General features: G+C 37.4%; 1 protein-coding gene across 1 annotated transcript in view; it reads left to right on the forward strand.

Moving 5' to 3' along the window:
* ldah (lipid droplet associated hydrolase) overlaps positions 1 to 12,187 on the forward strand; it is a 56,637-nt gene that overhangs the window by 32,474 nt on the left and 11,976 nt on the right. Inside the window, exon 5 of the mRNA XM_053510463.1 lies at positions 7,670 to 7,910. Coding sequence (XP_053366438.1) covers positions 7,670 to 7,910 — 241 coding nt within the window. The remainder of the gene's footprint in view (positions 1 to 7,669; positions 7,911 to 12,187) is intronic.

A 12,187-nucleotide genomic window follows, 5' to 3' on the forward strand; every position in this document is an offset into this window, starting at 1 on the left:
TCTAAAGTAAAGATGTGCAGTTTATATTTCTTCAAGTGATTTTAGATTTTGAGTTTATTATTACTTCTGTTGACGTTCACTCAGCCAGAACCTTTTTTTTTACATCCTGTATGGTTTCTTTTTAATCATTCATCATTTCTTCTCTGGTACAGAAATTACTGGAGAATTTTCACGTGTCACGTATAAGATTTAGTTTTAGTCATTTACAGAATGCAGACTAGTTGCCCGACATGGTCTTTATGGATAAATGTAAACAGATGTGTACAACCATCTACATTTGTTTTTCACTTTATTTATATGCATGATTAAAATGTGTACCTTCTGCAGACCATGTGTCTTGCAAGTGAGGATGGGAAAATATGGTGCGTCGTTGGTTTTCATCAGGCTAATTCAAACCATTTTTGCTGGTGCACACTGACCTCATGCTCACATTGCTGTATGAACTCTTCCTTACACTTCAGACTACTTAATCAGTATATACAAACAAGTAAAATTTAAGTAAGATCGGTACTTTGAGGAGGAGCCAAATTCGTTTTTGCAGTTTGTTCGTGTAATGTATCAGATCAATCATTTTGCTTGTATGCTAAAGCACAGATATATATACGTAATTTAGTTCCTATGTTCAAGTCTCTTTATCTGTACAAGTATGTAGTCAGACATAATTTTGAAACCGGAGATCATTATTTTGACAGCAGTTTGACTCGGCTAAATGACTAAAAGAGGAAATTTTGTTATTGCCTTGGAACCTGAATTGTTTTCAAAGAGGTCTTGGACAATTGGTGCACTACAGTCTGTTAAGTAAAAGATAATAGTATTTTAAATGTTTAAATGGAGTTGTTATCAGGGAAAGGTAATGGAAATCTTACAGATGTTTAAAGAAAAGAACTTAACAGGTTGTGTCATTAGCCTTAGTGGAACGATGGCACGTCCCCAAAATTCCACCAATGCGAAAAATGTGCCTGCCGCTTCCTGTGAGTGTGTGTATCTCAGTCGCAGCACATTGGGTGGGCCTTCATTCATGGAGTAAAGGTTAGGGCAGACAGGGGTGAGGTCTAAGTGTTGGCATTACTTCATAATTCACTTAAATAAAACATCGTTATAGTTACTGTGTGCGCCAAGTAAAAGTGTAAACATTACATTATATAGCTGGCTCGAGTTACTGCCCCGATACACTCCAGGTTTTATAAACCCAAATAGTAAAATTTGCTTAACATGCTGCAGACTGGTCGGACCTTCAACACATTCAAATACTCAAATGACCACTTGCACAATTTGCCACATTCCATGGCTACGTTCGACCTAGTTTTTACAAGTGTGTACCTCGCTTTTCAAACACAAGTGGATAAATCGGGCAGAAGGTTGTTTAAAGGCTTTCCAAACCTAGGTGAGTGTAACATATGCCAATTGGCTAAGGCATGTTCAATTGGCATTTTAGGAATTCTTGGCTTTTGTTATGTGTTAAAGACTGGGAATGTTTTAAGGCTTTATGGGTTCGTTGAAATATGAGGTACCTAGTAAGATGGACATCTTAGAAATTTGGGAACGGACTTGATGTGGTTAAATATATGCCTTTTATATGGTGGGCTAACAAGGTAATGCCAATCATACACCAGTTATTCACATAACATTGGTAGTATTTATATTACACATTATTTACATTACATTGTTTTTATTTCGCCTTTATGAGCCATAGATCTGCACACTTGCCCACAAACTGTGTATTTCTCAGCGTTAATGTGTTACAAGCACCTCTCTCTGTAGATCCAGAAGGTAAACAGAGTATTTCTGCAAAGCCTAGATTTTGTGCCACTCAGTAAAAATAAGCCTTTTTTTTCATCTCACCTTCTCCAGATGCTGGTACAGAAGAATCAGTTTTTTTTTTTTTTTCAAATATAGGAAATTTAGGAGGACCTATCCCTACGAATAAAAAGCAAGTGTTTATTTTTTTCATAAACATTTTTTTTTTTGGTAAATATGTGTGTAAGAGAGTTTTTGAATTCTGCAACAGGTTAGACTGGAGCATGTGTGAATGTGTGTGAGTGAGAGAGGAACAGAGCAGGAGCGGGTGACTGGCAATCAGTTTTACTGATTAGAGAATCCCTCCCAGAGTTCAATTCCTGTGACCTGCGTAAAGAGAAGCTGCTTCTCATCAAACCCAGTACTTTACACATCAAAGATCACCTGTTCACACTCACTTAAGCTCTCTCTCAACGAATACCTCCGTTCCAGAGACAGTCACTAAAAAGTTCATCTTTAAGCTACAATTTCTACACCTAAATTTAATTTAAGCACCTAATTAGAAACCTCCTGTGTTAGTATGTTTTGTGAAGATGTGCATCAGGACTGGATAGCAAGAACCAACAAAAAGAGCATGAAAAGGAGTGTTTTTTTTTTTTGTAACTTTTTGTGCAATTATATCTGCAGGCAGTCAGATATAACATGCTCAGGACAAATAGCCCAAGTCGTTAACACGGGAGCATGCTGCGTGCTTGTGCATCTATTTATTTATCTTCAGTAACTGATTTATCATGGTCAGGGTCACAGTAGTTTAACCCTATGATGCACGAGTGATATGACCCTACACTCTTCCATAAATGGGTCATTTTTGACCCACCTATAAAAGTCAATGTGTTTTATGCTATTTTTTTTCATTTTGGTTGTGAATAATGAATTGTAACATAGTCTGCATTACATTTTAGACCACACAAAAATTATTTCATGTTTGAAATTGTATTATTTTTCACTTTAATACAGATTTTAAACATTTTGATAATTAAAAAACGAATATTATACAGAACAGCAATAGAACATTGTCAACATTCATTATGTGTATGTGTGTAAATGTCTGGTCATTGACAGTTCTTCACTCTTTTCTATTCTCCTGCAGGTAAGTCTCCGTGTTTGCTAAAGCGTTTGATGTGATAGTCCCTGTTTTGCCTTCTTGTCTCCTCACTGCACGCAGTTGTGACAGACTACCTGTTTCTGGCTGTGATCATTGCACACAGGCACATTGCACTTCCCACACCTATTGCTGACTTTGCGATCTTTGTTACTTGGGCAGATCGGACACCTCTTTCTCTTCAGTTGGCCCTGTCTGCTTCTGTCCTTTGGCTGGGTTGTGGGTTTTGTTACTCCACACCTTCCCATTGCTTCAATGATCGGGGTTTGCAGTTGTGGGCAGCCTTCCAGTCGACTTCTTATGTGTGGTGTGACAAGCTCCTTTGAGAGCTCTTTTAGGAAGAGTCGTCGTGCATTGGTGATACCTCTGTTGAATTTAGGGTGCTGAGTCGTGAAAAAGGTATAGGCATTTGGGGTGGCGATGTCAAGGATGTTGTACCACAGCACCATGGGCCACCTCTGTGTTTGTCGCTTGCAGGTGTAGGTGCCAACCATTTGGTCCATGGTGTCAACACCTCCTTTGGTCTTCACCATTTCTGTTTTTTTCTTTCTGGTGTTTTCATCCACCATTTTATTGTGGTGCATCGTGCTCAAGAGGACAACAGCCATTCCTTTCTTTCTGACGTAGCTGGCCATAGTAATGCTGCCATTGAATCCAAACTCTGTTCTGTGAACCTTCCTGGACTTGGAAGCCTTCATCAGAGGAGGGATATCTGGCTTGTTCTGCCGTAGAGTCCCCACAATAGTGAGATCCATTTCCAGGAGATGCTGCGCAAGAGGCACACTGGTGAAAAAATTATCTGTGGTGATGTTGCGACCTGTGTTTCTAAATCTACTGCACAACTGCCGGACAATGTTCTCCCCCAGATTCTTCTGAACTTCTTCTCCTGGTTGTCTCCCTGTGTAAACCATCTATACAACCGTCGTAGGGAGCCTAAAAATTGTAGAGCGGACTTAAATTTAGGGTTAGGGGTGCGTAGACAATTCAAGTGTACGTGCTATTACTAATTTCATGTGTGCCATTGTTACATTTAGAATGTAATAATTGTTATTGTCAGATTCTTAAATGAGGCTGATGGTTGTATGCAATACATTTCACTACATGTTGTACATGTATAACTATGTATGTGACAATAAACTTTGACTTGACTTGAGGTTCCCATGAAATTGTTTGGGAAATGCATGTGGGTCATTTTTGACCCACTTATGGAAACTTGGGGTAGTAAAACAAATATTATAATTTCTTAAAAAGTATAAGAGGTAACTTAAACATTTTAATGGAATGATATCAAAAACATGTTATTTGAGGAATACCTGGAATATGAAAAGATAACAATTTTTCATTACAAAGATATTGCAAGAAAATGACCTCTCCGGGTCATTTTTGACCCACTTGTGCATCCTAGGGTTAAATGACTAATTTGTTGATGTTTGGGGGAGCAGTTGGCTTGTTAGAAACTATCGCATGTGGGTAAAAAAAAAACACAAAAAAAAAACAGTTGCAGCAGGCAGTATTGGTCATGAGAGGGAAGAAGTAAAATAAAAAATAATAATTAAAACACTAATGTTAGCTACTAAAAAGGGCAGTGATCAAGATGCAGGTTTGAATATTCACTTGCAGGTCTTCAATTCTTAATTTTTTAAAGAAGGTACATTCACCAGATAACTTATATGTCACTTCCCAAATCAATCAAGAGAGGCAACTTATCTTAGAGTTTTAAACAAGTATAATATTTACAATTGGCTGTCTTGCTTTTGTTAAGACAGTTGTGCAGTTGTGTTGGTTCAATGTTCTGCAGTGCTGAAATTCTTTTGGATCTAGGGTGCAGGTCCATATATATTTGGGAAGTGACATATAAGTATTATTATTCCTCTGTATACCACTACAGTGCATTCAGTGTTAAGCAACCAAAATGTGATACAAGTGTAGACTTACAGGCTTAATATAATGGGACAATTGACTGCTAAGCAGTTTGATGGCCATGTGTGGCCTGTTTTTTAATTATTTCATGAAAAATTAAGAAGATAGAGGTTCTGGAGGTGATTTCAACTCATAATTTTGCATCTGGTAGTTGTTCATGGAAACACTCAATTTGCACTCCATAGAAATACTGTTGAAAGTAAAAGAGGCCACCACTCTCACTCACTCACTCACTCAATCTTTTATACCGCTTTATCCTGTATTCAGGGTCGCGGGGACCTGGAGCCTATCCCAGAAGGCTTAGGGCACGAGGCAGGGTACACCCTTGAAAGGGTGCCAATCAATTACAGGGCACACACACACACTCACACACTACGGGCAATTTGAGAACACCAAGTAGCCTAACCTGCGTATCTTTGGACTGTAGGAGGAAACCGGAGTACCCAGAGGAAATCCAACAAGCATGGGGAGAACATGCAAACTCAGAGACGGGAATCAAACCCGGAACCTGGAGGTGCAAGGCGACATTTCTAACCACTACACCACCACTTTAGGAGGCCACCAATAGATGAAAAAAAGGGGGTTTTCAGAGGGATAATAGGAACCTTTAGAGTGGTCAGATGAACACCTCCTGCAAAAAGGGACATCTAGCTATTGTATGTCTGGAAGACTCTTGAGGAGGCAGGGACACCTTTGTGAACATAAATACAGATGTTTTACCTCAAGATATAAGCCACTTAAAAACAGAAAGGTCAGATTTTACTTTGCTATCAAAAAAAGGCCTGCTTACTTTTAATACAAGATGAATTCGTACCAGAATAATAGGAAGAGAAAGAATATGGAGAAGGGGATCGCTCAAGATCCATAACATACTGTAGCATGTTATCTGGTGTTAATGGTCGAGGCAGTGTTATGGGATGAGACCTGGTTTATGGTTGTTTTTTTGATGATAAGACTGATGATAGAAGAACAATGAATGAAGCGTATAGAGTTATACTTTCAGCTCAGATTACTCAATCAATTGGACAGATAGGATAGGTTTTTTTTTTAAAGTTCAGGTGGATAAAGCCCAAAAGCGACCCGAGGCACAGAAATGCAATGTTTTGGAAAAGGACAGACACTTTCTTACTTTCTGAAGGCTGAAAGACCCACAATCAAACAGCAGCTGATGTTTTTTCTACAGTAAAAGCCTGGCATCTCAAGGGAGGCAACTTATCTTGTTGTAAGCAGGTATAATATTTACAATTGGCTGTATAATATAATAAATGGCTGTAATTTCTAAATGGTTAACTCAGTTTTTTTTAATGCCTTACATTTAAGCTGAGTGTATACACTTCAGTCACAACATGATTATTTTTATAGTAATTACCTTAATCATTTTTTTTTAACTTTCTTTGCTAAATTCCTTTAGCAGATGCTTTATTTTAATTAAAGATGGATTTATTACTGTAAATGTTTTTGTTGTTACAAGTGCTTAATGTTGGAAATTGCTCTAAATGATTTACTTTACCCTATAGAATGTTTCCTTAGAACAGTAAAACTGTTGGCAATAAATGTCCACAAAAAGGATGTATTTAATAATTCTGATTTCACCAGCTTTTTTTCTGTCTTCCCACAGAGGATAGGTATAGTTATATGAATCAGTAGAAACAGATCCTAAATCAACAATTTTTTACTGGAACATCCATTGGGCCCCGCGCTTTCTATTGTTTGTATCAGAGAATTAACAGATGTTGTGCTATAAGTCAAATGCGATGTCATTCCAACTAGCAGCAGTATCAGTGCTCGAAATTGGTTTGACAATAAATAAATTACATCTGGCATTACATGCGGCTGGCTATTTGATATTTTGCCCCAGGGATTGAATATTGAATTGTATAGTTTCATTGAAAAATACTTGGCCTTAGCTAGAAAGCTTCGCAAAGGCAGACGAAGCACGTTCACTTTGTCTTACTGAATGAGTTGAGCTGCTTTTTAGTCGGTGGCCAAACACAGACAGGTGCTTCCTGTTTCTGGAAGTCTCTCTCTCTCGTTCTCTCACTCTTCCTTTCTCTCTCTCACACTCTCATTCTTTATGGTTCTGTCTGCTATCGGTTTCATAATAAACAAATCATGAAAGTTACATGTCATTTCTCATATTATGCTCACCCAGAGGCAGCTTTAAATTAACAATACATGTCAGGTGCATCATATTTGTGTGGCGGGGAAATGCATAGAAAACCACCTGTAGCATCTCTTACACTACATGTCATTCCAAAGGCTCTGTGGTTTTTTTTTTTTTTTTTGAAGTACATGTGGTTCAGTTAATGTGGAGAGCAAAAGCAAATGAATCCAAGGAATGTAAACTGATATTATTGCTACAGAGAGACTTTTTTGGGCCCAACAACACCTGTTTTTATAATTTGATTCAATATAGACCAGTGCTCTTTACTCCAAGTTTTGATATTGATTTTTTTTTCACTATTTTCTAAAACTCATTTCAACTGTCTTGCCTTTCTTAAGGCAGTTGTGTTGGATCAATGCTCTGCTGTGCTAAAATTCTTTTGGATCCAGGGTGTTAGCAAGAGTCTAGCAAGAAACATGGCCTGTGTATTTTTGTGCAAATCTGATTTTGTCATTGGCTGATTAAACCTTTTCATAATTTATTATTATTATTATTATTAGGATTGCGTTAATGTGTTTGTGAGATAATGCCATGCTAACATTGCAGACCATAATACAAGCAATTCTGTAATTATTTAATGTCGAAACTGAATCTAAAAGGAATTATGCAGATCTGCTCTGCCAAACATATGCAAACTCATTTTCAATACGTGTAACATCCTCTGTTTCAACTTCTCCCGGGATCAGGTGGTGAAGTCCGTGCTGCTGTTTCCCACTATTGAGCGCATGGCCTCTAGTCCGCAAGGCAAGGTCATGACTCCTGTGCTGTGCCACCTGCGCTACATTGTCTACTTGCCCATCTTCCTGCTCTCTCTCCTACCCGAGAGGCTAAAGGCTGGCATGGTGCAGCTGATACTGAGGAACATGCGTTCACTAGACACATCCTGCATTCCAGCCACTCTCAGCTTGATCAATGTGGACTGTGCTGGTGAGTCTGTCTCATTCACTTCCTACCACTTGCTCACTCACTGAATGATTGATGTTTTAGTCGCCATTACAGCAGCACTTAAAGAGGAGTCTTGCCAAGTAAGAGCACATGAGAAATCTGGTTTTTAAATTTATTTAAAATTGTTCTTGACATACATATCCATTATATGTTGACCCTGTTTTATTTATTAGCAAATGCTGGATGGATATTCTCCAAACCATCTGTAGCAATTCAGTTTTTAGGATGGTGAAATGTAGAATCTATATTATTATGCAGTAGCTTGTGTGTCACGATTACACAGGAATAATTGTATTAAAGGCAGCTTGACATTTACCTATGAATAGACCACAGTAAAATTTGAGCTTTGCTTTAAATGATTGCAGTTTCCTCATCGAAATGGCATTATTTAAAAAAAATGGAAGGGAAAAAAAATTGTCTTTGGGACACTTTTGGAATCTTTAGCAACAGAAATGCTACCAATATGTTATTCTGTTGATTAACTTTATAAATACATCACTATTTCTATCCCTCATATGAATTTTATTGCAACATTTGATGCTGATGTTTGGAATGGCCTGCATAAATGAAATCAGCATTTGAGTGGCAGCCAAGTAAGCAGTTTTTTCCCCCAGTGAATGGAATAAATTTTTATTTATTAAAAGTCTTGTCTAATCTCCAGGGTTTTCTATTTGCTCGGTAATGGTGCAGATGAAGTGTTGTGAGGAGGGGTGATATGAATCTTCTCTTCTGAAGGAAGCAGACCTGCTTGGCTCTTTCTTTCAGGCTGTGTAAAAGGCAGAGTGTTTTTCCCTGTCTGTCCTGGGAGGTGGATGATTGATGCTGTGATGGATAGAGAGGCTCTGCCAAAGAGCCCTCAGTGGACTATATAAGCGTCTCTCGCTCTCTTTTCCTCTTTTATGTTCACTGTCCTTCTTTCTATGTTCCTACTGAGACTTTGCAACCAACTGCAAGACACATGCTTTAAATCATTAACACTTTTCAGGTATTGTCAGGATATATATATATATATATATATATATATATATATATATATATATACATACATACGTACGTACGTACGTACATACATACATACACACTATATAGACACAGTGCATCTTGAAAAATCATGAAAAAACGCCAGTGTCTCAAAATATTAGACTATTGCATTTCTTGGTCTAGTTCACTACAGTGGGGCAAAAAAGTATTTAGTCAGCCACAGATTGTGCAAGTTCTCCCACTTAAAAAGATGTAAGAGGCATTTTCATTATGATTTAATTTTCATCATAGGTACTGTATACCTCAACTATGAGAGACAAAATAAGAAAAACAATCCAGAAAATTACATTGTGGGATTTTTAAAGAATTTATTTAAAGATACTGTACTTTTTTTTAGATGCACTGTGGCTATTTAATACTGTATATAACACAGTGCATCTCAAATATGTATATAGCAAGTCAGGATAAATTTAATCGGTATATTCAATATTGTAACACTTGTACACCTGCTTCTATACTGTATGTAGTTATCCAATCAGCCAATCATGTGGCAATAGCACAATGCATCAGTGTTGCAGGTCAAGATATTTAGGTAAGATTAGATAATGTATTAGTCAAACATGTGACTTTAGCTATGGCATGGATTGAATATTTCACAGACTACAGTCTTATACTTTATATATTGCATTTTTCTGCTCATTCTGGAACATTAACCGAAGCTCTTCACCTATATCTCCATGTCTATATGGTTGTGCTGCTGCCACAAGATCAGTTGATTGGATAATTGCAAGATCCGCAGGTATTTTTATTTAAGTGGCCTGTGAAAGAGTCAAATTAATAATGACACATTTTGCATGCGTCTGTGTGTGTTCATGTGTCTGTGCGCGTGTCCATGTGTCTGTTTGTGTGCTCACATTGTAGCTAAGTACTAAGTCCTGGTCTTCATTTGTAAATGAAAAGCTGCTCTTTCTCTGTCTTGCATTACACCCATAATTAATGGCAAGTTGACAGACTTAATTAGGAAAGCATGTTGTGATTAGATGGGACTTCCTGGGTACTTTTAAGGATTTATTTATACGGAAATCCCTTTTCTTGAAATCTGGACTGTTGATGCTTTCATGTTAACTTCATGTGAAACATGCACACAGTACATGCCAAGCAGACGTGGGTGTCTGACATAAATAAATGAGACCAACCTCCCTAGAGAAAAGAGATATTAAAACGATTCTAATGTGCTCTGTCATCGAGTAGTTCAGCTTGTAGTACAACCCAACTCTGCTTTTTTTCTTTGGCAAATTACCGAGGGAATAAGAATTCTTAACATTTTCTGTCACCTTTCAGCCTTGCATTTTTTGGGAATGTGAGAGTGTGAAACCCGACTACGATTGCTAAACACTCCTTTCACACCACCAGAGAGAAACATAGTTAACACTGACCTGACCTGCGGGCCAATGACGAAGGTTGTACACTTCCTATCTGGCATTTTCACTAGACTAGCTGCATATCTTTTCCCTTTCCTTTTCCAGACACCTGGAAACCAGGGAACGGACATAGAAATATAACATTACATTGAATAAAACACACATTATCCTTCCATCAAAAGATGTTTATGATTATTAAGGATTTGAATTTTTTTTCTTTTTCTAAAATATATACCATAATTTCCTCTGTCGTAATTATTTAGACAACACATCTGTTTTCAGGCACTAAAATGTGTTCTTAGGGAAAGTGGTTTTAAATTACTTCTGTTTTATTAAATAGTATAAGTTAAAGAACACTATAACACTATATAACACCATGTGACAGATCAGGTTTGCAGGACGGAGCCATGTCATGGAGCAGTTTTTAAATATTGAGATCCAGATGGTTTGCTAGACATGTCAATAAGTTGATTTGGCTGCCTAAAGAAAAGTTTAAACTTTTCAATTTAATTTAGTTTTATTTGTAAAGAGCTTTTAACAACTTTCATCAAAAGAAATGCTGGAAGTTTATATGAAATGTTAGTGTGTATGAATCTAAATGATTGGTGAACTAGTGCTATCAATTGATTAAAATGTATTTTAATTATAAACAGTGTATTCCAAACTGGTTAGAGGAAACAGATTATGCTGTTTTATTATATCTTAAACATTAACATTTAACAAATGTTAAATTTAAACCTTTCAAATAGAACCAGCACTGTATCTGCTCGAACCCGGATCCTTAGGTCCAAAAATCAATAACTTACAGCCTTAGCCACCTGAGCCACCCACACTCCCACGTCAGGCATTTAATGTATTCTTGTAAAAATAATTCTTAAACTTGCTGCTCAGCACACCTAGTGATGTCTCCTCAGTCCTCTTATTATCCGGACTAACCGTGCCATTTTACAACAGGGTGATGTGCGATTTACTTGGTCCTATGATTTATTTGAGTTCAAAAAATAGTAACATGTACAAAAATCTAGATTAATCGCATGCGACAGCCTTCGTTTAAACCCTCTTTGCTGTGTAGCAGAATGCATTATCAACCTGAAAGCTGATTTCTTTGTCACTCTTTTCCGTCAAAGAAATGAGTAGTCTACAGTCTATCACTGAATATTACTTTCATCCAGTCATGCCCACTCTGTCATTGTTTCTCTTTAGCCCACTGTAACTTTGTAGTCTTCTGTTAGGTGTTAGTGCTGTTATTACTGTTAGTGCTGTTATTAGTCTTAGTGCTGCTGTTTGGTTTTGTTTGATTTCTTTCAGTTCTGTCACCAACATTGACATGCCTTTTTTTTTTTTTTTTACTGTTCTCTTGTCAAGGTTTATTGCTTGACTTTTCCACTTTGATGCTTTCACACCTTCCTTGTCCTAACCTTATGTTTTCTTTTTATAACCTTCCCATTTTGTTTTTGAAAAATTTTAGGCACCCCTGACTGGGAGCAACCAAAACGTTTTGCCACACTCCATATTGAATTTCCTTCCTGAAGGAGTTTTATAATACTTTTCTTTGTTTCATTTGGCAACTCTCTTGTCTGGACCATATTTCCTTGTAATTAACCAAGTGCAACTATAGGCAGATTTTATGGGGGGGATGGGGAGTTGTAACTCCACATAATCAAAACCGGCCAGTAAAACTCCAAAATATCACATCATAATGATGAACTAAAAGTGCTATTGTATAACAAGATAGAATAGTTGACTTTCTTGATTCCATATACTTGACAAGCAAAGAATAACACTTCCCCTGCCACGTGTGAGACTTGGTTGCGTCCAACCCATCTTCTGCACGCAGGCGTGAGCAGCAGCGAGCGA

This window comes from Clarias gariepinus, chromosome 13 (assembly GCF_024256425.1).
Source record: "Clarias gariepinus isolate MV-2021 ecotype Netherlands chromosome 13, CGAR_prim_01v2, whole genome shotgun sequence".
NCBI classification, from domain to species: Eukaryota; Metazoa; Chordata; class Actinopteri; order Siluriformes; family Clariidae; genus Clarias; species Clarias gariepinus.